The 25865-nt window shown below is 44.7% G+C and overlaps 1 protein-coding gene across 1 annotated transcript in view; it reads left to right on the top strand.

Annotated features, from left to right (window-relative positions):
• Window positions 1-13034: 13034 nt before the first annotated feature.
• LOC135821219 (sushi, von Willebrand factor type A, EGF and pentraxin domain-containing protein 1-like) overlaps window positions 13035-25865 on the top strand; it is a 59865-nt gene continuing 47034 nt past the window's right edge. Inside the window, exons 1-4 of the mRNA XM_065334284.1 lie at window positions 13035-13206; window positions 15911-16087; window positions 17333-17512; window positions 21920-22045. Coding sequence (XP_065190356.1) covers window positions 17341-17512; window positions 21920-22045 — 298 coding nt within the window. The 5' untranslated portion in view covers window positions 13035-13206; window positions 15911-16087; window positions 17333-17340. The remainder of the gene's footprint in view (window positions 13207-15910; window positions 16088-17332; window positions 17513-21919; window positions 22046-25865) is intronic.

Below are 25865 nucleotides of genomic sequence, written 5' to 3'. Positions count from 1 at the left end.
ACATGTAGTACTAGTGAAGGACGCAACAAAGAAAACTGCGGAAATGAACAGCGCCAGTGCATCCGAGAACACAACCAGCGACGGGGAATCCAAGGAAATACCCCATCCTCTGCCGGCCAAACTTAGGTGGCTGAGAGTTCCAGCTTGCAGGTAATCGCTCCCAGTACACCCCCAATGTCCGGCACCCCTCGGCTCACATGGGAGCGGGCCACGGCGACGGGGCCACCTACGCCTCTGACGATGCGGATTGAATACCCTACGGCCTCGTCGTCGCCGACACAGCCACAACCATTCGACCATGGAGGAGAGAGCCAAGGCCGGTGAGACATGTAAACAACTCAACAGCCTCCTCTACTTCCCTACACCGCCTCATGAAGCACCTAATTACAGCTACAAAACAACGCATACCCGAACTCGTCAGCCAAGCAACTCCTGCAATGACACCAGCACAAAAAGCCGCTGCCCTCAACGAATTCTTCATTTCACAGAGCAAGCCGCAGGCGCGTGCACCGTATGAGTTTTTTTGGTGTCTGGAAACCACCTTTTTTCGGGCAATCTTGCCAAAGGAAAAGCGAGCCTACTGGATTGGTTATCGTGCATACGCGTCGATCGACGGACAGTTTACAGTACAATGACTATGTCCTTATTTCGAAGTGAGAGAGAGTTGCTTTTCGTGCAGTTCAAAATACATTATTCTCTCTTTTTTCAGTGGATAGTAGCAACAGAGAGATCGATCTCTAGCTCTGGTCCGCTCCTGGATTGGCGATGACGTTGAAGAAATCCGTTTTGTCTCGAAATTTGAGCCAAGCACGCGCGATGCAAGTCAGTTCAAGGATGTGATCGACGATATCTCCTTCCAAACTGTTGACTCAAATCAAGATCTCCACAGCCTTTCGTTCTCGCTCATGTGCGCAGTAGAGATGTTCGTCAAAAATGTTGTCGACTGGAAGACGTAAATATGTGCGTCCATGATCCACTTGCGCTGCTTCAGAACGAAGCGCTGCTCCGGCCGCGACTCAAGGACCCGGGGCTTCGCTTTTCTTCCGCGAGTTTCCATCGAAGCAAGGTCCATAACTCTTTATTGAAATCATGTGGAACATTGCCAATACATACTGAAAACTTCGTCGTACGGTAAGAACAGAAAGAAAGATACGTCGAATGTAAGCAGTGTTTTGATGAAACGAACATGCCTGGAGTGGACTAGTGATTTATTAATTTATAAACTGTAGTGTATCCCGGGCAGCTAGGCCTATCAAACTTTTACGTGTTCAATATGACAAACATGAAAAAAAATATAATAATATTTGAACACACAACGAGGACATATGGATACGAGTTAAGAGTAACTCTCCATCACTGTAACATGATACTATATACAGTCAGAAAGTGCAATAACTAGGCACAAAACTGACAGAGTACTGAGACATTCGACGTCCTGACACCTAACTTCAACACATCTCCGTAGCGCTAACCGACAGCCTTCCAACTTGGAAGGTTCAAGGTTATGGAAAGACCAAAGAGGGGAAGGCAAGCGCAACGAAAACGAGCAAAAGCCACAGTCCCAACGGAACAAAGAATGTCGATTGTTACTGGACGATGACGAGACCAGTACGATATTTGACAAAGCGGTCTAACTACAATTCGAAGCAGCAAAGCAGCACACCGTGTTGAAGTTAGGTGTCAGGACGTCGAATGTCTCAGTACTCTGTCAGTTGTGTGCCTAGTTATTGCACTTTCTGACTGTATATAGTATCATGTTACAGTGATGGAGAGTTACTCTTAACTCGTATCCATATGTCCTTTTCTCTTTTACATTTATTTATGGCTCAACATCCGAGTTTCAAATTACACAACGAGGAGACAATAATTTAATAACCGCAATCAATAGAACTAGCTGAACCGACATTTCAGAACTAAATATTGCGACAGAGCTTTCGGCCATATTTTCAATTCACTCCCAACTCATCACAACCACTTTTTGTGGTGTGTTTCTCCACCAATGAGCGAGTACTATGATTATTTATCGCTGTTCTCACACTTTACCATTTTAGCAGCTTGCATATGCCATTGATATATGTGGAAAGCGCGCATTTGCGCCATTTCTGGTGTATAAGAATGATCATTCCTCCATTATCATCATTATTATCCTCTACTGATGAGCTCCGACAGGGAGCGAAACAGCTGTCTAGAGGCGTGGAGCAATATTATCTCTCAACGGAAGTGTCCTTGCTGGTGTCTGTATGGTTCGGCTGAAGAGCGCGTGGTTGTGATGAGTTGGGAATGACTTGAAAATATGGCCGAAAGCTCTGTCGCAATATTTAGTTCTGAAGTTTTAATGCGCCGTTAGTGGCAGAGCAGAGTGGACACGAAGAGTCGGTGAAGCAAGAAGGAGAGGTGACAAGACGAGTCGGTGAAGAAGGAAGGAGGAAAGCAAGACACATCTGCAACATCTTTGATAAAACTGAGCTGAGCTGCTGATACGAAGCGTCGACCAAGCATCCCTGACTGGAGTGAATGCCCCAGCTGGCCTCTCGTTTGTCAGTGGTTGCTACTAGACCTGTTAGTATCACACTCACGACTACAAGTTTCCTGGTGTGCATCGACATCGGCATCAGTGGGGCCTCCCGCTGTCGATCCTGTTGACGGGCGGACAGGTCGGTGTGAATCCTGAACGGCAACCGAGCCTGTCGCGTTGGGGATCTCGGCGGTGAGTCTCGCCTCGCCTGCATACATGGACATTGCAACATCATAATAATAATAAATAACATACATGTACTTTCCATTGGCATCAGTATTCCGCGTCAGGTTTTCGTCGCTTGTGTGGTGTGTTTCTCCACCAATGAGCGAGTACTATGATTATTTATCGCTGTTCTCACACTTTACCATTTTAGCAGCTTGCATATGCCATTGATATATGTGGAAAGCGCGCATTTGCGCCATTTCTGGTGTATAAGAATGATCATTCCTCCATTGTCATCATTATTATCCTCTACTGATGAGCTCCGACAGGGAGCAAAACAGCTGTCTAGAGGCGTGGAGCAATATTATCTCTCAACGGAAGTGTCCTTGCTGGTGTCTGTATGGTTCGGCTGAAGAGCGCGTGGTTGTGATGAGTTGGGAATGAATTGAACCAACATTTGTGTACTTTATTCATGCAATGTAAAAACGGTGGAGACGATGTGCAATAAAACGATGAAAATATGAAGAAATGGTGTAGGGAAAAATATGGATTCAAACACGTTTTCGTACAACACTCATCAGGAATCGTCGTTGTTAAAATCGTCGTTGTTAAAAAAAAGTCGTTGTTAAAATCGTCGTTGTTAAAATTCACACTTGTAAATTTCACTGCTGGTGCTCTTAGTGTTATTTCTCTTACCTAGATTTTCTATAATAGTTCAATTTTTGTTTCAGTGTCCTTTAGTACAACGACGATTCCTGATGAGTGTTGTACGAAAACTTGTTTGAATCCATATTTTCCATATCGTTTCATTTTTTCATCCATATACCCTAGCCGCTCAGGGTTTGAGCGGCTAAGGAACTTGCACCATCGTCATCGCCCCATTACACCAGTGCCCAAGCCTGGTGACCCAACCCAACCAACAAACTATAGACCCATCTCTCTCTTGAGCACTACATCAAAAATCCAAGAAAAAATGCTTATCAACTCCTCTACAAGAACATCACACCCCACCTACCCAACCAGCAGTCCGGATTCCGTGAGAAACACGGCACTGAGCAGCAGCTTGCCCGTCTCGTCCATACCCTCTCCACTGCGAGAGACGACGGGAAACACGTCAGTGCCTGCTTCTTTGATCTAAGCAAGGCTTTCGATCGTGTGTGGCATGCAGGCCTTCTAGGAAAACTCTCCCACTATGGTGTCCAGGGCAACGCCCTGGAGTGGTTCCGATGGTACTTGTTGGTGCGTCGGCAGAGGGTCCAGGTGGATGGCGACATATCGCCTTTCCTCGAGATCCCTGCCGGCGTCCCTTAGGGATCTGTTCTTGGGCCGCTTCTCTTCCTCGTCTACACCATAGACCTTCCACACGCATGTGAGAATCCCGGAATTCCGGATTTTGTACCTGTACCTAGTGTGGTTGCCACCTGATATACATCATGAACATGTAAAACATATTATTAGTTATTCCAAGTGATATGATGTTGATGAGTGATCTGCAGACCTACGAAAACAACTTCAGATCAACTGGCTTCTTCTGTTTAAAGGAACAGGCTTATACAGAAATGGACAGCTTCTTGAACATTCAACTGCCTCACACAACTAGCACGGGAACGAACAGAGAATTGAGAATCATTTAACACACCCAAATGGTCCGGACAAGATAACAACGGATGGTTTTGTCTTCTTTCACATAGGTTTGAATGAGACCATTTGCCGGCAAAACTGTAGCATCATTTCCTCCATGGACAAATGCGCTTTGTGTACCGGTTATCTGTTCAACTACACTTGCCTAGGTGAGTAGTGGTATTTGACTAGTACGTAAGTAAGTAAGTAGTAAGTAGTGGAGACTCAGACCATGCCAGCAAAGTGCTGACAGTGCTTTTTCTGGGTCGTCAGTGCACAATTCCTGGATTTGCCCCCTTTTCGGGAAATTGTGTTGTCGTGTGCAAAACCCTGCAACATAAGCCTGGTTTGAATTGAATACGAACATGATTTTGAAGACAATAATTATTATGATAGCCACGTCAGCCTGGTTTTAGTGTTGACATAATATAAGTAGAAATAATCATTTTGAATACAAGCCTGATTTGAATAGAAGCCCAACTCTGACATCTTCTTCTACAGGAATAAGCCCGGCTTTTGTATGCGAAATTACGATAATAAAGTAAAATGCTTTCCATTACAAATTTATAATATATCGTTAAATTTGTACCATGGAAATGGTGTGCACAAGTTATGCGATCGAGTTGCCCAACTAAACAAGATTTTGAACAGTCAGACGAACACACTCTAGCACAAAACTGACTGGGAGTACTGAGACATTCCACGGCATGAAAGTCAGCTTGAGCACTGCTCGATAGCGCTAACTAATGGATTAGTTGGTGGACTCGATCGCATAACTTGTGCTCACAATTTCCATGTGACAAATATTTTCCTTGGCTCAACATCTGAGTTCATCTTATAAAATATAGAACGCAATGATAAGAAGAGAAACAAGATCATGCAGTTATGTAAGCAGAACGTCCACAATCTAACTGCAAGGTACCTGTGTCACATATCAGCTGACAATTCTCATCCAGAGACGTGCGAGTCCAGGAGCGATATTGTCACCAATGGACATTAGTTTTGATGCTATCAAGGATCTAGTTCTTTTTGAGCCCGCTGGATAAGACTCAATAATAGCAGTTATGTGTATCTAGCTGTTTCTGCTCATAGTTTCTCCTAAATCATCGTCCAAATTCATCAATGAATCAGTGTCTACTTTAGTATTGCTATAGACACTATCGCCCGACTTGGCGCATGCGCTGGATGAAAAATTCTTGTATTACTCTATAAATTATAATTTATAGAGTAGCTTTTGGAGCATTATGGCTAGAACTATACAAACCATTTTCGGAGCATTATCCGCTGGATCCGAGCACTGGACGGGACAACAACAAATGCAACATTAGCACCGAGAAGCACTCAATCGCCAGATTAGCAGATTTCATGATTTCCTAGAATGGGTGTCAATCATTACCGGCAGTGTATTAGTGCTAACTGTATCCATTACGTGAATTTGATTTGCTCATCCTACATATACATGTATGTACTTCTTGTGTTTCAACCTGGCTGGTGGTCTAGATCGAGATGAGTGTCTACATCAGACCCACAATTGCGACTCCAAAGCTACGTGTACCAACACGGTTGGGTCCTACAACTGCACGTGTAACGCTGGGTTTTCAGGTAACGGCACATCCTGCCAAGGTATGTTTCAAATCTTTATTCTCACGATAGCCAGTGGCCAATAAGAGATAATAGTGTTAAAATTGCTATTGTTTTGATCCAACCAAAAATCTATTATTATTATTATACGGTGCACCCTGCATTGGCATGCACCCACCTCCTCTCCATTCGATGCAATGCATCTTGCCACTGGAGTCCTTTCAATCAGAAAACCAGCGACAAAATTCACCACACAGAACCGTGAGAGGGCGGGAGCATGCCAATGCAGAGTGCACCGTTGGTGCAGTAAAAGTGAAGTACTCACCTGAACTGAGAGAACTTACCTCCGCCACTACGTCCAAAACCAGAACCCACACGAACAAACTACGAACTCCAATCACTATTCAGCTCAACACTACGACACAAAGGAGACTTCGAAGTGCATCAGTTCTCATTCACTCTTTCTAAACTCGAAACCCACACAAAGTATCACCATCCGAGTGAAAACTACTAATTGCAAGGAGAGATACCGTAACAACACGAAAAGTACAAGACGTGAAAGTGAGAGGAAAATTATTGTACAGAGTATTCAACGGTGTGAAAGAAGAAGAACTCAGCAATGCATGTGTGATGTAGATAAGGTGTGAAGAAATCTGCATGCAAGATGCGACCTGCGGTGATTATCATGACATTGTATCCAGTACGATTACCACAAGAACAATCTAAAATGTAAATGCTGCTACAAAGCCAGTATGCCTATAACAAGGTCAAAGTTCTTCTGATAGCATAATGGCTAATAGTGATACAACCAAAAGTCTTGATACAACGAAATGCACTGTACTCGCTGGTGCCAATATCCGACGATAGGTACAATGTAGTTACTGCCTGCACGGAAAGTGTTCAACAAGGATTCCAAACCGTTGAAAGTTCCACGCCCATCCAATGACAAGGAAGTCAGCACTAATGTTGTATCTCACCGTCACTTGAAGTATGGCCCTTACCTAGTTTGAACCAAATGAATCATCGCAGTAATCGTCAATACCGCATGAAATACCAGTGCAATCTTCGTCAATTCTCTAGTCCAACTACTAAATGAAGCTTGTCTCCATCGATCTCACACCTTGACTGGATTGAAAAGAAAAACATCATGTTATTTTGGGTATAGCTGTACATCGGTAATTGCATTCACACCGCAGCTGCGTCGATCCCCAAAATGCGTAGATGTACCTGGGATAAGTAGGATATTGACCCGCTTGCTCGGGTGTTACCTCACCCTCATATCATCCCTCATGCTACGCAGTCGGGATGATGTTCGGGAGGTAACGCCCTTGCACTTGGGTAATATCCTATAGACCTTATGCAATACACGTCACAGGCTGCAATCTCCATAGTAACGGTGCCCCGCTGAGCTCATCATGAGGGACTGAGTGGCAAAAAACTAAATTTTTGAACTAACTAAGTAAGTTACTTGAGAAGTAGCTGCTGATCTGATTATTATGAGGGAGGAGGCATTTTTCGTTTTGTTGTGGAAGAGTCATTCCTTCTGCAGTTTTGCTAGTACGATGGTCAAAAGTTGTTGTGCTGTTGGCTGCAGTAACCGGTCTAAGGTTGGTTCGGTTGTCAGTTTCTACCGCTTTCCGGCAGACCCTGTGAAACGGAAGAAGTGGACTGTAGCTGTTCGTCTTGACAAGTGGTCACCAAATCAAAACACTTGGCTGTGCTCTGCACATTTTGTTGGTGGAAAGAAGAGTGATGACCTGTGGAGATCCCTGTGGAGAGCAGCGATAGGACCGACTCAGCTAGTCCAGACACCGGTGGTAAATGCTGTCATCACGAGTCAGAATTCGATAATTTGAAATGTGAGAACTTGCTGCTGAGAGAGGAGGTGAAGAAATTAAGGGCCCAAAACTCAACTCTCCGTGGTGGAGCAGCACGTTCTGAGAACGATCTGATATGTAATGATGACAAGGTGAAGCTCTACACCGGATTGCCAACGTACGCTGTGCTCATCACTGTTTTTGAGTTTGTTTCCAGCGACGTTGAGCGTCACCACCGCTCAGCAACCTCATTGTTCACGCAGTTCTTGATGACGCTAATGAAGCTCCGCCTGAACTTAAATGATTCTGACCTTGAGTATCGTTTTGGTGTGGCCCAGAGTACCGTGTCGAGGTATGTGCTGAAGTGGATGAACATTATGTATGTGCGTATGAAGCCACGTGTAAGATGGCCAGATCCGGGTGATCTAGGCAAGACAATGCCGCCAGAGTTTGCCAAGAATTTCAAGAAGTGTGTGTGCATCATCGACTGCTTCGAAGTATTCTGCTAGCGTCCCTCTGATCTGATGGTGAGAGCGCAGTCATACTCAAATTATAAATCGCACAACACGATCAAGTTCCTCATTGCCATTACACCGCAAGGTGTAATATCGTTCATCTCACAAGCCTGGGGTGGGAGGACATCGGATAAGCACATCACCGAGAATTGTGGCTTTCTGGAGAAACTCCTCCCGGGTGACCAGGTACTGGCAGATAGGGGCTTCACTGTACAAGACAGCGTGGGTCTGTACTGTGCTGAGCTTGTGATCCCACCACTCACGAGAGGGAAGAGCCAGTTGTCTCGAATTGAAATTGACAAAGCGAGACAGCTCTCCCGAGTCCGGATTCATGTTGAGCGTGTGATTGGTGTGCTACGCAACAAGTATACACTGTTGCAATCGACATTGCCGATCAACCTCCTCATGCGTGACAGCGGTGATCCAAACATTGCTGTCATTGACAAGATTGCCACTGTGTGCTGCGCGTTGTGCAAATGCTGTGAGTCAGTCGTGCCTTTGGCTTAGCAGGGATGTATCCTTAGCTCTGAGACAAAGCCAGAGCTGGATAGCTGGATGTGTATAGTAGTGCTTGCTCCATCTTCGGACAGCTAGCTGTTTCGACCCCTTGAGGGCTCATCATATTATTATTTTGCTTGTTCGCGTTGGCATCAACCTGCATAAAGCAGGTATATAGCCTTCGCTTAAGCTGCCATAAAAAAAGAAAGCTCATCCTAAGCGAGGGCTCATCATACTAACCTTTTTTGCATCAAACTTCATGTCAAAGTCCTTCATAAAATCCCCATCTCTCTCTCTCTCTCGCTCTCTCTCTCTTTCTAATTTTGTATGCTTCACCCTGACTGTCATGTATGATTTCTTCCTTTCTTGGTCTTTTAGTGATGGCTTGGACAATTCACTTGTCCAGGCGATAAGGCAGTCTCTCTCTCTCTCTGCCTCTCTCTTATCTTTGCATGCTTTACCCTGACTCACATGTACTATTTCTTTCCTTTATTGGTCATGCAGTGATAGCTTGGACAATTCATTCGTCCAGGCAATAATGCAGCCTCTCTCTCGCTCTCTTTGAGAATGCGTGAGTATGCGGTAGAGTACGCATATGCGACCAGAAGTGTGCACGTGCGTACATGCCAGAAGTGGGTGCTGTAACGGAACGCGACTCCAACTGCACAACGACCGAACCCCAACCAGGCACAACCACAGCCAATCCAGGGGAATACAGGGATACAGATAATAATTATAGCATTACCAAATTATAGTATAACGAACGTTGCAGTCCAAGAGAAATCTGAAGAAGATCGAAAGGAACTCGCCAACTACTACCTCGAGCCCGGAACATTTGCATCTCCGGAACTAACTCAGGTCCACGTGCTCATGCACGAGGTCACAGGAAAGTGCATAAGACAGTTGGACAAAGCAGCAAGTACTATGGCTGTACTAAAGAAATAAAGACGTCATATGTAGAACCAGCAGCAGAATGATCCGCACACAGCACGTACCGTAGCATACAGCTCGCAAGCATCAGCATGACTCATGAGTCAGCCACACAGCTAAGCATGCACACGCTAACTCTTGATGCAAGACACAAAGGCCAAGGGAACAAGCACCAATGCAATACAACAGAAACATGTAAGCACACCAACATGGTGAAGATAGCTGACCCAATGCTAAATAAATAACATTGTCACAGCAGCTGTAGGGACACTTAACCTCCACTACACCGTTCCCACAGCAAGCACAAGACACAACACCATCTGGGCTGGCACCAAGGTAAGGATAGTCGCTACGGACCACAAGACCACTGTCACAAAGCTGAAATGCCTTATGCTTCTTGATCACATGTACCTTGTAGGCATCCCTGGCAATTTGCTAATGTTCACATCCCCACGTTGTTGCTTTGGATGTAAACTTCATACTCTGTGGGTAGCAAATTGCCTTCACCAGTGATACAGAAGGTTGATGGGCGTCACTGTGGGAAGCGGCTTTAAACTTTGAGGCAGTGATGCGACCCGCACGGCACATAAACCACAAGTCTGACTTTGCTTGCTCGCGCGTTGCTCGTTTCATTGCCATGCACTCATCTGGTGTCACAGAAATTGTCGAGAACACTGCATCACATCGGTCAAGCAAGTCAGTGTAATTGGCTGAGACCATCGACTCCTCATACAAGTTGGACAGTGGTGCAGGAATATCAGATGGTAGCTTTGAAACATATGCATCTGCGTAAGTTGGCACGATGGACAGCAGGGCTAGCATTGCAACCTCGGACAATTTGCTGTAAAATCCATCCAGTTCTGACGTTGTTGGTGCACTGGCCGAAATAACAGGAGGAGATGTTGGGCTGGGTAAAGCAGCAGACGACTTGGATGTCTTTGACTTCTTGCTGGGGGAGGTGAAATCCATATAAGCTATTCTCTTGTAGTCAACTGACTTTATGGACGGTGGCAACCACACACATCCCTTTGATGTGCAGGCGTTGTCAGACACAAATTTAGTGTGCGATTCCAAGCCAAACAATAAAGCAGCGATGTGGGCGCATGCTTCACCCAGCCCCGCTTTGCAGGTGCAGTGGGCGCAAATAATAGTGCCATTGTGTTCTGCAGCTATCCACGGTGTGAGAGGGTCGCTGCTGACTGACTGGGAGTGCTTTGCTTTCACAACTCTCTTTTCATGATCTGATGTCGCCTCGTACGCACTCACATCTCCCAGTCACCCTGCCACCAAGAACTTGTGACCGTGGAGACTTTTATATGCCTTCAGTTCTTCCTTCGTTACCGGGCTAGGGGCTGTAATTAAGTAGTTGTACAAATCCGGATATTCGACTAGAGGAAGCAAGTCTGACAAATGATCGCCTTGATGGCCACTGATGCAGTACGGGTCTTTCGCTCCCTTCGCGATCAAATTTAGCTTCTCGTCGTACCTTTTCTTTGCAGCCTCATCCAACTTCTTGTACTCTGATGAAAACTCCACTACCTCGCTTTGCTCGCCACTAGTGGTGAAACGAATATTCGAATATTCGAACATTCGTTCGATTGATCACATTCGAATATTCTTTAAGTCGCATTCGAGTATTCGTGACGTCACTTCGAATGCAGTGCACGTTCATACGTGCACGCCAAACACAGTACAGTGCAGTGCGTACAGCCTGCCTGTGACTTTGTACTGCATGTTTGCACATGTATGTGCATACTGTACTGCCAATGTAGCAAACAACATGTATAAACTTCGAAGTAGCCTTATGTGGCAGTGCATTTTATGTGGCACTACTGTTTGTCATACCTAATAACAATGACAACACCCATCAAATGACTGAGAGGAGGTCATGTGATGTCATCTGTGTTACCAAAAGAATATTCGTTCGTTCGTTCGTTAAGCCAAAGAATATTCGACTACTAGGTTTTGACATTCGTTTCACCACTACTCGCCACCCATTACTAACTGCTGCCTTCTTCTTCTCGTCTTGAATCTCTTCCGCCCAAACTCAGTGGTTTGACCGTTTGTACTTACAAACTCAAAACTCTCAGCTGCTCTCTTTTGCCACTCAGTGACTCTGCAGCCCCCTTGGCCGCGCGATCCGTGACGTTATTGGATATGGTCTATACGTAGATAATATTGAGAAATACCAGGTTTTTCTCAACAATCTGCTATATGCAGTCATGAGATCCAACCCTGGTCGTGTCTGAAATGCGTAGATCTACTGTTGGAGGGCATGGTACCATGGACATGTGGTCGTACATGACTTTGTAAACAAGTAAAACTTTAAGAGAGCATGTCTGAGAAAACCAGAACATTTGTGCAAGTCGATCTCTCAGATTTCGCTAAAGTTTTGCTGGTAGGTTTGCTTTGGGGTGTAGATCGACATTCCAAAGCCCGCGCCAAATATTTTGAAGGGAACCATGAAATTGGCATTCCCCTCAATATTGGCCCTATATCGGCACGATTTATGGGTCTACAAACGAGCCACGGCACAGCGTACAAGACCAAGCTACGAGTAAAACTCCATCAAGCCATTATTTCCTCACCTTAGAAGAGTTCTTAAAGCAGCACCACTTAGCCACGCCAGCATCCCAGAAGACGAGGGCAATCATCTCTTGACGCCACAAATGATCGCCTAGAAAATAGCCAAATTACAAGCACTGATAAAACAGTCAGCTACGTCCTCAATTAGCAAACACTATACACCGGCATAGTAGAACACCTCTTCTAGCACTGAGGACATGTCCTTCATCGTCCTTTTTGGGTTTTATTGAAATAAACAATTTTGAATTTTTCCACCCGACCATGCAGAAATACGTCCAAACTCATACCTGCGTAGGAAAGCTCACCCCTCCGCGATGTCTAGTCAGCAATTTCTACTCCAACAGCACTTACATTACTAGCACAGTCTCCAATACTAGCGCACTTTGAGCATCTTTCGAAACATTATAAGCACAGTCTCTGTTGTTAGCACGGTCTTGGTGGAAATCAATTCTGCATGAATGATATCTAGCATGTATTTCTTCTTGCTCTGTATGGATGTATTGGTTTAAAAAAAATAGAAGTACGGTCTCCAATATAAGCGTGGTCTCCAATATAAGCACGGGGTAGAGGGGTGTTGAAAAAATATAAGCACGGTCTCCGATATAAGCACGGTCTCCGATATAAGCACGGTCTCCAATATAAGCGCGGTCTCCAATATAAGCACGGGGTAGAGAGGTGTTGAAAAATATAAGCACAGCGCTTATAATAGAGAATATACGGTAATCACAAACCCCCCGTACAGTCCAGCTTATCCCTCTACTCATTTCATTACACTGTTCTGGCTTTTATTTAGCTGTTTGTAATCTACCAACAATACTAAATGGAAATGTCACGGGTTTGAAACTATATGATGATAACCAAGATGATTTGTTTAGTCTGTATAACGTAACTTGTGATGACGGATACCATTTGACCAATAGCAACTACGAGGGAAGATGCCTGAATCCTCCACTGTTTACATCACCCCCAAACTGTGAAGGTAATGTTTTCACTTTCTGCGTGTGTGTGTGTGTATGTGTGTGTGTGTGTGTGTGTGTGTGTGTGTGTATGTATGTATGTGTGTGTGCGTGTGCGTGTGTGTGTGTGTGTGTGTGTGTGTGTGTATGTATGTATGTGTGTGTGCATGTGCGTGTGTGTGTGTGTATGTATGTGTGTGTGTTTATGTGTGTGTGTGCGTGTGTGCATACATGTGTATGTGTGCACGTCTGAGTATGTGACCATGTGAGTTTGTTGATCAAAATTGTATAAGGTTCTTTTCAGTAACTCATCACTTACTATGCGTGAGCGTGGTTGAGAATGATAATTGAGTAAAATCCCAGAATTTAATAGGAGAGCCAAGTGAATGTGAGGAGTTTTTCAGGTTGTGAAGCAGAACAGAGCAAGGATATCTTGGTAAGAAGTAGTAAAGCCTCCATGTTAACCCTTTCGCAGCAGACCTAGTTTCCCCCGGCCGGCTAAGTTTTCAGCGCACTTGCCTTCATTTCAGACAATGCATGCACGTCGCCGATCAAAATCTTTCGCCATGTTTGCATCTTTTGATGTATTTCCACGATCTATGGCTTGTTGGAAAGGCCTGAGCCAAGCGAAGACTCTCTGGCAGTTCTCAGCTCCATAGGCATGCCAGCGTCTTTTCTATGTTCTCTAGAAGAAGCCCTTACATGTCTCATAATCGCCATATCTCTCAAACTAAACCAAACTTCACGATTCAAACTGCGCTGCAAAGCTGAGATCCAACCGATTTGTTTGATGCCCCACGCGCATGCGCCATAGCAAAGGGAAATCTCCTAAAAAAAGCGAGTCGGGAGCAAAAGGTTTGAACTGATGGTCAGAAAGCGTATTTTTGCAATTCTATTCGTCATCGCTCACTCAGATCTAGTCTATCGCAACGATATCACTGGAAAGCTGAGCTCAATACCTTCCCAACGGTATAATTATCGTTTGTGAGAATCGCCCGGCGTTGACTTGAGTTACGACAGTTTGTACAGTGACATGCACTTCGTACTATTGCGTGCGCAGTGGAGCGAGATATCTCGTCATCTGCCGTTCAGGCACACCGTGCAGAACGAGATATCTTGTCATTAGCACTGAAAGGTTAACGCCCCATGGTCAATAGCTTTCATGGAAAATATAAACTATTTATAACCATGAGAAGATCGAAAGCTGCAGCAGCAACAAGAAAAATAGTGAGATGTTTTATTCCTTTAAGGTTTAGAGAAGACACTTCAGACATACAGTTTGTATCGCCTATAGCGTACCCTTTTGATTTGCGTGATTTTATCACGATAACCGATGCATCACTATATGCGATACAATCTTTTTTTCCTTCTTTTTTCGATCGACACATGAAAGGCAAGGAAATACTTCCAGCATGGCGTTTTGACAAATGAGCATGCTGCATAGTGGGCAGTGCCCGCATTTCTATAAAAAAAACTGTTATGTTCATGCATATGTATCACTATAAAAATAAGCAAATTGAAGAAAATAAGAAGGACAAAATGACTATTGTTACGAGTTAGGATTAACTGTCCACCAACGTAACCAGATCTTATACAGTCAGCGAGTGCGACAAAATGGCACAAAAGACAAAACTGACAAGGAGTATTGAGACATTCGGCGACCTGACACCTAGCTCCAACACTTCTCCAAGGCGCAAACCAACAACCTTCCAACTTGGAAGGTTCAGGTTCGGAAAGGTCCAAGAGGGGAACATGACTTGTAACATTTTTTCCTTCTTCTTTTCACAATTATTTAATTGGCGAGTCCGAGTTACAACTTGAAGAAAGTAAAAAAACAGGGCCTTTGATATTATTCGAAACTAGGATGTTGAACTATAAATAAATGTAGAAAGGAAAAGGACTTGCCTTCCCCTCTTTGGTCTTTCCGTAACCTTTCACCTTCCAAGTTGGAGGGCTGTCGGTTAGCGATACAGAGATGTGTTGAAGCTATGTGTCAGGACGTCCTCAGTACTCTTGTCAGTTTTGTGCCGAGTTGTTGCACTTTCTGACTGTATATAGTATCCAGTTACAGTGATGGGGAGTTACTCTTAACTCGTATCCATAATTATGTCCTTTTCCTTTCTACATTTAATATTGGTCATAGTGATATTTTTACTGGATAAAATACGTTTTGCTTTTGATATTTCGTACCAATATCCCTGTAGCCGATATATTCTTTTATCACTCTTCTATACCAACCTCCACTAATTCTTGTGATCCTTGACAGGTCATGGCAAAGGAATCGTGATAAATAGGATATTGACCTCGACGTCGGTCTATATGGCAAATAAAGACCTCGTGTTGGTCAATATCCTATACATATCCGGTCACTCTATAGCCGATACAGACTGTATACTTGGTTCAAGTAGTGACAGTAATTTGAAATTCTTTCCTGATAGCATGCTGTGTCAGCATGTGTATATTTCCTGCTTGTTTCACTGCCTGTCGACCTAATCACTAACACCCTGACAATTTCATTGTGTACACAGCAATCACTCACCATCTATTTTTTTGAGTTAATTCTGCTTTCCATTCCTGATAGGCTATAAGTATGTTAGTGGTCCCAGTCCTGTACTCATTCAATGTGATCAATTAAAGCCGATAAGTAACTTGTGTTAGTGTTTCCTAAATAAAATGAAGCGTGTTACAGAATATTTCTATGCATACTTGTTATCTGTTGTACTCCAGCATATTGTCCGTTGCCGAATATATCAAATTCAAATGTGAACTCCACAAGAACTAACAACAATGGTGATGTCATTGAATATACAGTTACCTGTAACCATGGATACGAAATAAGCAATCAACACTATGATACTGTGTGTCGTGATCCTTCTGGCTTTACATCACCCCCGAGCTGTATAGGTAAGTTGGCATCCATTTGGGCTGCGTTCGTTTTAGCTACCTGGTAGAGTAGAGTAGAGTCACTCTACCGATAGAGGTAGATGGTAGAGGTAAGTGCACAAACGGAAAGAAATGAAGAGAGATCCACCAGACTGAAGGAAGAGACATGGAGGATTTTTGTTTAGGTGTGGCTACTGTGCTGGTCATACACGAGGAGAGCTGGCTTGCGGAAAATACTTCCCAGTCGCCTCCTCCAAACCTTGTCCATGCATTGTTTCATTAGGTCACTAGTCATGCAGCCACCTTTCGAGACTGCCACAGGACACTCTTTCGGGAAATCTCCTTTCGGTACATTCTTCAGATTCCGAAAGATGAGCATCAGGATAAATTTGGTACCATTGCCAAAGTGGTAATTACCACAGGAAACCGAAGCTTCTCAAAGCCGGCATTGCGCATGCAAACTGTTTTGACACCCTGCAAATTGTGGGTTTCATTAAGCAAGCCAAACCAAACTGGAGACTCGTCCATGTTTCCAAACTACTGTTTGACCATCGTACAGGTCTCTCAGCAGCTCTCTGGCCTTCGACGTTATTGCTTTCACATGAACACCAATCCCCTCTTCACACTGGGAAGTGATCCACTCAACTAGGTATTCCTCCATGTCAGGCAACTTAAGGGAGTTATTGTATTGCACACGGCGCCGACGACGGATCACATCGCCATGTTTCCTTTCTCTACGATTGTGGACGAGGAGATCTTCATGCTGACCTTGCCATGCTCGAAGCATCGACCTAGAAATGTTGAAGTCCGGCGCCACGGCGCTGACAGAGCTCTCCTCAAGGCCAGCTACAGCACGAAGTTTCCGCGAAATAGAATAGCTCTTCCTTGACTTAGGCATGAACTTGAAGAAACAAACCCAGGTTGAAGACCCTTGGAAAATTTAAAGTACATGGATGCTCGATATGAACGGAGAACGGCACCGTACGAGGACGGCACCGTACGAGTACTCGAAGTTCATACTCTGCCGATTTGTTTGCATGTATGCGTCTCTCACTTTTAGCTCCATGGTGTTAGAACCGAGGCGATTTTCTCCAACCATTTGGCCCAAAACAGCGAAGTTTCACCTATAACGCCATGGCTTTATATGCGCGGAAATGCGGTAGTAAATATAAAAGGATCAAGAATCTAAAAGTTCACTCTGCCATATCCTTATTTGTGCATTCTATTACAACACGGACTATTGCATCGCTTGTCTGGTTTTTACAGCTGTTTGTATGCTACCCAACATACTTCATGGCTCTACTAATGGCACAGGCCTGACTTCTACTTCTACAAGTTTCATCACCTATACAATACAATGTGGTAATGGTTACAAATTGATGAATAGCAGCTATGGTAACGTGTGCTCACGTCCTCCCTCTTTTCCGTTTCCCCCAAGATGTGTAGGTAAGGTTTTTTATCATTGCTCCTGAGCGAACTGTTAGTGATTTCGGTTGAGATGCCTTAGGTGTGTCCGATACTGTGTCAGCGCTGTCCAATAGATGCTTTGCCCAATAAGTGCTCGAAAAGTTGAGAGGGCACGCGATTGATGCGCCCACGCTTAGCTTGTCAAGTGCACGGGATGTGCAAAGTACACGGATTTTAGGTCGCGTGCTTATGTGATCAGGTGCTGCATGTGCATGAATGGGATGCATGCAATTCCACCGTTACTAGTTTTAGCACTTCCTTCGGCGTTGAGATTACTGCAAAACTAAAGCTGTAAAGCTGTAAATTTGGATAGAAGAAACGGTTTTGCTTGCTTTATCGTGGCTGGAGTTTTCGATGTATTGTGTTCGGATGCCGACCAACCACGATCATTGCTGTATTCAGGATGTACTGGTGACCGGCGTTACCCCCCCCCCCCCCCACACACACACACGCACACACACTCAGGTAGAATAAGGACACTTTTCTGGTGCCGCTGTACTTCAAGATCAGCGCTGCAACTCGCCATGGTGATAATGCGGCTGACTTCATGTTACCAAGGAACACATGGCATTTGGCCGTGTTCGCCGCACTCGAGCGCTCAGCTTTTTTTCAAAATCTTGTTTTGAAAAATACTTCCAGTATTTTGCAGCACTTGGAGGCCATGAGGCCAGCCACATGTATATCGCGATCTGTACGAGTATCTTTATCATGGCCATTGCCTTGTGTCGTTTTGAGCTCGAATAGATTTCTCTGATGAAGGATTCAAATCTCATGATGTTCTCTTTTATCGTGAGCATGAAGCTCCCCACTTGCAGGTGGATGACAACGGACGGAATAAATGTGTTGAGTCGCGAGCAGGAGTTCTAGTTGGGCAATACTCCACGGACACATCTAGCTCGAAGCGCAAAGTCGATTGAGAAACATGACCAAGATCTCAAAGAAGGCTTGTTTGCTTCCACAAAATGTTTTAGTACTAGCCGAGTCCATGCACTGAAAACTGCACTTGTTTCTGTACATAAAGACAGAGTCAGTACATCAGTACAGAGTGCACTTGCATTGCAAGTCGCAACGACACCAGCACGTACAGACTCAGTTGTGGTCAGCGGTCGCGCGTGGGAGTCAAGTGCCCTACTCAAGTGCATACATGCTCGGCTGCTCACGTGCATGCGTCAATGTATAGGCCAGCCAATAAAGGGTTAAGATATCTACAACTATGTGAGAGAGACACCAAAAAGTTAGGGTGCCAGTTTCCAATGAATGTCGGCTATTTTGAAACAGCAATGACAGCTTCATCCACAAACGCGGAGCTTGGGGAATGTCTTTGGCGAATGAGAGCTGTTGCATTGGCTAGCCTTACATCCCAGCAAGCGGGGATGTGCTGGATATCGATACTAAACACCCGTTAATCGCAGTGGTTAGTCTCAGCAGACCCCGAGGTACGACAGCTTTCTATACTAAATGTGTCCAGTGCGTATGGTGAATCAAGTCGACACTGGTTTCCTGCGAAATGTTGTTATCTATGTACAATGTCCACCAGTATCCTTGATCTAGGGCCCGAAGGCTATCCAATTCACAAAGATTTGTGGCTTCACCATATTTCGTTTTCTCCGCGTTTAAGGTTGAAATCTGAACATAAAATGTAGGGTGTCTACAGAGCTGCTGGAAGTTTTTGAATCAAACATCAGCAAAAACCACGTGCCACACGCATTCCCCTTCTAGGTTTGGCCTGGTTCCATGGTTGACATGGTGAGTGTATCATTCACGGAAGGCAGTATCCCAGGTTTGATTCTTGGTGGGGTGGAAATAGCTTTGCAGTATCCCAGGTTTGATTCTTGGTGGGGTGGAAATAGCTTTGCCTCTATAGGCTGTTTACTTCCCTGACCTATCGTTTGGAAGTTTCTCCATTTATCTTCACTCTTACTTGAAAACTGCTCAACTCAGGGCGAGCGAGAGATAGCCAGCATTTCGGTTCTACATTGCCCCAAAGATGTTTAACAGAGCTTGTTGAAATTACTATTGACCTGTAGTACAAGCACATCGGTTTCCTCATGTTCTCTCTCTTTAGCTCCCTTGTATTATTATTATTATTATTATTTGAAACTCGGATGTTGAGCCATAAATATATGTGGAAGAGAAAAAGACATATGGATACGAGTTAAGAGTAACTCTCCATCACTGTAACATGATACTATATACAGTCAGAAAGTGCAATAACTAGGCACAAAACTGTTATTGCACTTTCTGACTGTATATAGTATCATGTTACAGTGATGGAGAGTTACTCTTAACTCGTATCCATATGTCTTTTTCTCTTCCACATTATTATTATTATTATTATTATTTGAAACTCGGATGTTGAGCCATGAATAAATTTAGAAAGGAACAACTCGTACCCATATGTCCTTTTCCTTTCTAAAATTTTTATTATTGTTGTTATTACTTCCATGTACACGTTGGAGTCAACCATGCCAGCATAATTCACAACTTCGCTTATGCTGAACATGATAAACAGGACTATGACAGGGGGAAAATTGCGCTACATAGATGATATAATTATGATAATTATATCATGTACAATGTAGCTCATGGGTGTTGAAGATGTGTTATTTATGAATATGTATATGAGGAGGCATGGGCAGCAAAAACCAAGGTTAGGTGATATTTGGCGAAAATGAGTTTTGATGGCTTTGAACTGCCCACTAAATGAGTGATCTATGAGCCAAATTTTGGAGCTCTGGGCACCTTCCAAGATGGTAAAAAGAACTACCGAAATGATGGGTGACGGTCAATAAAAAAGATCACCAAAAAAGGCAAAATGGAACGCAGTTACAGCTAGCTCTAATGGAGTGGTTGAGAACAATTTAGCATATTTATTGGTCTTCAGGGAAGCACAGAGTACTCTTGTTGATATTATAGTAACATTGCTGCCTGCCATTGCTGCAATGTTACTTGAAAACTCAATCCCTGTCATGTGCAGGTCTGGTGTTGTACGCAGACTTGTCAGAAAGAAAGAAACCAAGCAACTGACGTTTTACATGGCTGGGAAGAATCTGCAACTAATTACTTAGTACAAGACTAGATATGCATTCTGGACCAAGCCAGATACATCCACCAAGCATGTCTTGCTCTCCTACGTATACTTGCTAGAATTTTATTCACAAAATATCAAGTAAGGTTTAGTTCATTCAGGGCTGTCTCCGTATCTCACCAACTTATCCAGCTGCGAATAGTCGCCACGGAGTACTGAATCTCGTTCGTCACTCTCAGCGCTGCTGTCCGCGTCGCCACTTCGTGTCACGGAGCTCTCAAACTCATCGTCTGCGCTGCCTCCGCTGATGGCTTGTCATCTGAGCGAAACCTCTTCACTTTCACCTGATTCTCCTTGTGGGGACTATCACAGGCAGCTGAGAATCTGTAATGGGATCATCCCGCCAAGAAATTATTTGTTCCGCTCTCTTCTGAGGGCATGATTTGCAGACGCTACCCAGAGCGCAAACGCCTCCATGGTGGCTGAAAACGCCTACCTGGACGTCCAAAGTGCTTGTCGAATAAACTACAACTGCGATGACGACAAATTATAGTGAAGCCACCAAGAGGAAAGCACTTTCAATGCGATAGCACAAGAAGGCTTTCCGCTTTGATCGTTGTGACTAAAAAACGATATCGGTTCGGTTTCTCTGAAATATTGACATTTTGAAAAATCGCCAGGACCTTCTTGCTGCCGATGCCTCATATAATTATGTCATTTATGAAAATTGCAGCCTAAGTGATACTAATAGTGCTATTTCCTGAGTTTGACTGTTTCAGGATCTGTCGGAATATCACGATGCACAGATCTTCATACATAGATCTCGCAATGTGGGTCGATCATGGGAAATGGCTCGCAGGCTCTGGAGAGGTCTAGGTCTAGGACCTCCCGCCATAATAACTACAGCCGCGAACCACGTAGTGGAAAGCTGCACAAGATGGGCAACCCATTTTCACATGTACAGACAATTTGCGCAAAGGTTCAGGGAGAAGACATTACTTGCACGACACATTGGCAGAACAAACGAGGCAGACTCGAACATTCCAAGATTCTGCAGCCGTTGCGTTGCAGGTGTTGGGAGGCAGCTCCGTTACTGAGGCCGTTGTACAAGTCGTCGAGCTCGGCTAGCCGCCGCCAATTAGTCAGCGCAACCTCGGCCATGCGCTCGCATTAGCTCCATGCCCGCGTTTACAGAGCTCCGGGTGACCAACAAGCCGAACAGCTGCAAGTCGCGACTCTCTTGTATGCTGTAATTGATAGGACTTACCGGGTGTTAGCGGTCGTCGTGAGTGCCCTTCGGGAGTGGACGCAATAATTCAATTTTTTTAAACTATATTATTTTCACTTATCTTTCTCAGACCAAAATGAATGCCTAGATGGTACACACACTTGCAGTTCTGATGCCACATGCAACAACTCAATTGGATCATATCAATGCATGTGTAGATCTGCGGGGTACGCATTTGATGGTATATCTTGCACAGGTAAGCTAAAAACGGTTGCCACAAGAATGTTAGTTTCGCCTTTTCCAACTACTTCAGAATGTTACAGTCAAAGACAAGGACTTGTATTCCTTTCTTTAGTTTCTTTATTTAATCCTCTCACTACCAGCTACTTTACATGCAGTGAACTGCGCCGACACCCACGGTCAACTGGGTACTCACTACTCGGAGTGAGGGTAACATGGATGCAGCTAACGAGGTTAGCCCCCTTGTGGGGCATTGGTTGTGAGACTTACCACCTCACCCTCGCTGTTAGGCGCTGCATCTGCCACCCTCGTAGCACAGGCGTGGTGGTGGCCTGGCACATGCGAAACTTCCTAAGCTGGTGGTGTTTCTCAACGTAATTGCAGTGCTGCCAAATAATTTTCACCCAAAATCGGACACCCTTCACCGCCAAGGCTGGCCACATGGTGCGAATTTTTCTCCTCGGCATTTTTTTTTACAGAGAAATACAATAGCGCCTAAAACACCATGAAAATTTGCTTCGTTGCCATGGTAACCCCGGAGTTGTCATGAATTTTGTAATGATGAGTGTGGTCCCACACTGACTCTGTACAGACTGTCAGTGTCAGCGTACATGCCATCCAGCCTGATCCAGGCATGTTACTTTGCACTTCCACAGCCAAGCGCTAGCGCCTTTTTAGAAGCAAATGTACAGTGATTTGTGCCTTCAGTTGCGCTGAAAAGTGAAAGTACAGGACTTCTGCATAGGAAAGCAATGATCTCCGACATTTTGGCTGCTTTTCTGAAGTTTCCCTTTTCGGACCGGTTTTCGGAAGAGCCTTCAAAAATTGGACACTCCGAAAAATCGGGCGGTTTGGCAGCACTGCAATTGTATAGCCGGTGGTAACGCGGACGTGCAAACTTTACTTATTTTTTTCACTACCAGCTATAGACCTTATTCGATAACGTGATTTTTGGACTCGCCTCCAGGGATTTGTCATAAGCTACGGCACGCGTACGAGAAACGAGTGGCAAGAAAGGCCCAGTTCGTACAAAAGAGTAGTAAAATACCGGTATTTATCTACTCCTATGTTCGCACACAGAGTCCACTGTGCACTGAGCGCAGATCTCTTGCCACTCCCTGGTTCCCGGGACCCCGGTTCACGTGATTGTGACGTTTATCGAATAAGGTCTATTCAAATATCGATCCACGTGGATCGGTGCAATACCATAGAATCCCGTGGATAAGCCCATGGGCTTATCTGTTTCACAAGGACATTTCGGTGGGCTTATACGAGAACATGGGCTTATATGCGGGCACGGGCTTATACGCCGACACCAACTTTTGCTATTGAAAAGTATCAAGGAAGTGAGAAGTACATTGCTGAAAATCACTGTGCAAACAAAATAACCGATGATTTTGCCTAAGCCTGGATTCTGGGCCATATGCTCAAGCGCAGAGCTCTGCCGGAGACTACAGTCCATTCATTGGAAACTGGCACCCTAACTTTTTGGTGTCTCTCTCACATAGTTGTAGATATCGTGAAAACAAACGTACATCCTGCATTGTGTGACCCGTGCAATTACTCCTTGCCACATTTGAGGCCAGAAAAGTCCAAGAACAAGGAAATATAAATTCAGCCAGGTTTTACCAAATTAGGACAGGTATGCCATGGCAAAATGTATGGAGAAGCAGATCCGAAACCCAGATTTTTGAGATTTTAAGTGGGTTTTTGATCCTCAATTCGGCCCAAATCCGACTTTCAAAAGCCAGCGGGCCAGTTTCCGATGAATAGACTGTAGTCTTTTTCTCTTTCTTTGCTCACCTATTGCTTATCACTTCTTTTACAGATTTGGTATTATGGAAAGTTTGGAAACCCCGTCGATAGGCGAAAGCTTTTGGGGAATCCTTAAACAATAAAAATTACAAATTACAAATTACAAATTGCAGCCTCTAGACCATCACGTTTCGTACTTTCTACAGTGCATCCATGACACACGAGTACTTTCGTTGCAGATGTTGATCTGTCTCGAGAATGACGATATGTGACACTGAAGAGCAGCACCCGTAGAGTGAAGACTGTTCTTCAGACATAACTCATCAAACAATCGCAGCCAGTACTGAGCAGGCATGCGAGTGTTCTTGGGAACACCCTCAGCTATTAGCGTTGTCAGGTCATCGTAGCTGATACACCCGAAAACATGCTTCTGAGGAGCTCGTCACTCCTTGTTCTAGAAAACAAGAAGCACGAAGACATTAACCAAACCCAGGAGAGACACAGAAGGAATGAGTACTTAGCAGCTAGTGTGCCCAGTTTTGCTTTCAGTTTTGGCGCGCATGCAAACCGGGCGTGTTTCTAAGCAACAAGACACACACAGCGTGTTCTCCAAGGTCGTCACTCCCCAAATTTCTGAGTTCTACTACTTTCGGAGGTGAAACTTTGCAGACCTCTGCTGCGTAACTGGAAACCCGCTCACCTTTTTCACAGGGGTGCAATGTGAGCTCCTCTTGGAATGCACTTTTTGCACTGCTCCTTGCTGAAAGCAGAAGCGGAAATGCGGTAGTAAATATAAAAGTATCAAGAAACTACAAGTTCCATATCCGTATTTGTGCATTCTATTACAACACGGACTATTGCATCGCTTGTCTGGTTTATACAGCTGTTTGTATGCTACCCAACATACTTCATAGTCCATCGGCCAAGTCTCCAAATCGAAAGTGGTGATGCACTGAGCTTCCAACTAAACACGACCATACCCAGCACGTAGAGAATATATCAGAGAACACTATTCCGTTTGTTGGACGTGCCGAATTCAGTCCAGGGCGTCGTTACGAAGCGTTCTTTGTCGCCGAGTTTTTTCCTGTGCGCTCCATTTGAGAGTGCGCAGAGTTCTGATCGAGAGTTTTTTGAGCAGATTTTCAAATTTTTGAGGCTGTCAGCTGACAGCTGTCAACGCTAAATGGCACTTAGTATGTGACAGGCAATAGGTTTCGGTGCCTCCGTATGCCTTCTATCTTCCTCCGTTTCACTTCGCTGCTTGGCCCACCACCTCAGGAGATGACAGCGTACCTGCACTAGTCGGCTCTCGCTAACCCTGTCTCTTTTTCTCCGTCTTAGCGCTCGTCATTCGTGTCCTTCTGCTGGGGCGAGCTTGATACTGTTGTGTCGTAGTTTTTAGTCAATAGTGGCTGTTGTTCACGTGACGATCAGGATTTACGGAGAAAGACGACGACTCGCCACATTCCCATGCAGCCACAGACGGCGTAGCAATTCTTACCGCCAACCCTTTGAGCAACGGAACCGGCCTTGTTGGAAATCGTGTCTGTGTAATTGTGCCACGATACGGATGAAACACACAGGCTCACATGTGACGAGATGAAGATAATCTCAACAGGCTGATGGAAATCCAACAGGCTCACGGGAACGCTGCAGTTGTGGTCGGAGACGCGGAGTCATTTAGTCACTGGTAAATGTTGCATCGAGTGCTGTGTGCTCTAACACAATTGTAAAAATCATGAAAAAGCGAAAATAATGCAATAGTGGAGCTGAGTGGTGTTCTGTGGAGGAGACGTCGCTGTCTCAGTATTCAAAGCCGGACCCTGTATTTCAAGTCTGTGGTCATGCTCGATCATAAGTTCCTGTGTGGCTCCAGTGCCTTCTCAGCATTGTTGGCGGATAAGCACCTGGATCGTGTCCAAGTACAGTCAACTTCGCTTATAACGACACTCGGTGGGGTGTCAAAAAGGTGTCCTTATTCGCGAAGTGTCGTTATACCCGAAGTCTCATTATGTATTACAGTTGGATGTGACTTTGCTCTGGGCATGGAAATTCTGTCGTTATTCGCGAATTGTCGTTAT

This window comes from Sycon ciliatum, chromosome 7, assembly GCF_964019385.1.
Source record: "Sycon ciliatum chromosome 7, ocSycCili1.1, whole genome shotgun sequence".
Taxonomy (NCBI): Eukaryota; Metazoa; Porifera; class Calcarea; order Leucosolenida; family Sycettidae; genus Sycon; species Sycon ciliatum.
The sequence above is the reverse complement of the archived record's forward strand: the minus strand, read 5'-3'. Positions and strand labels throughout refer to the sequence as shown.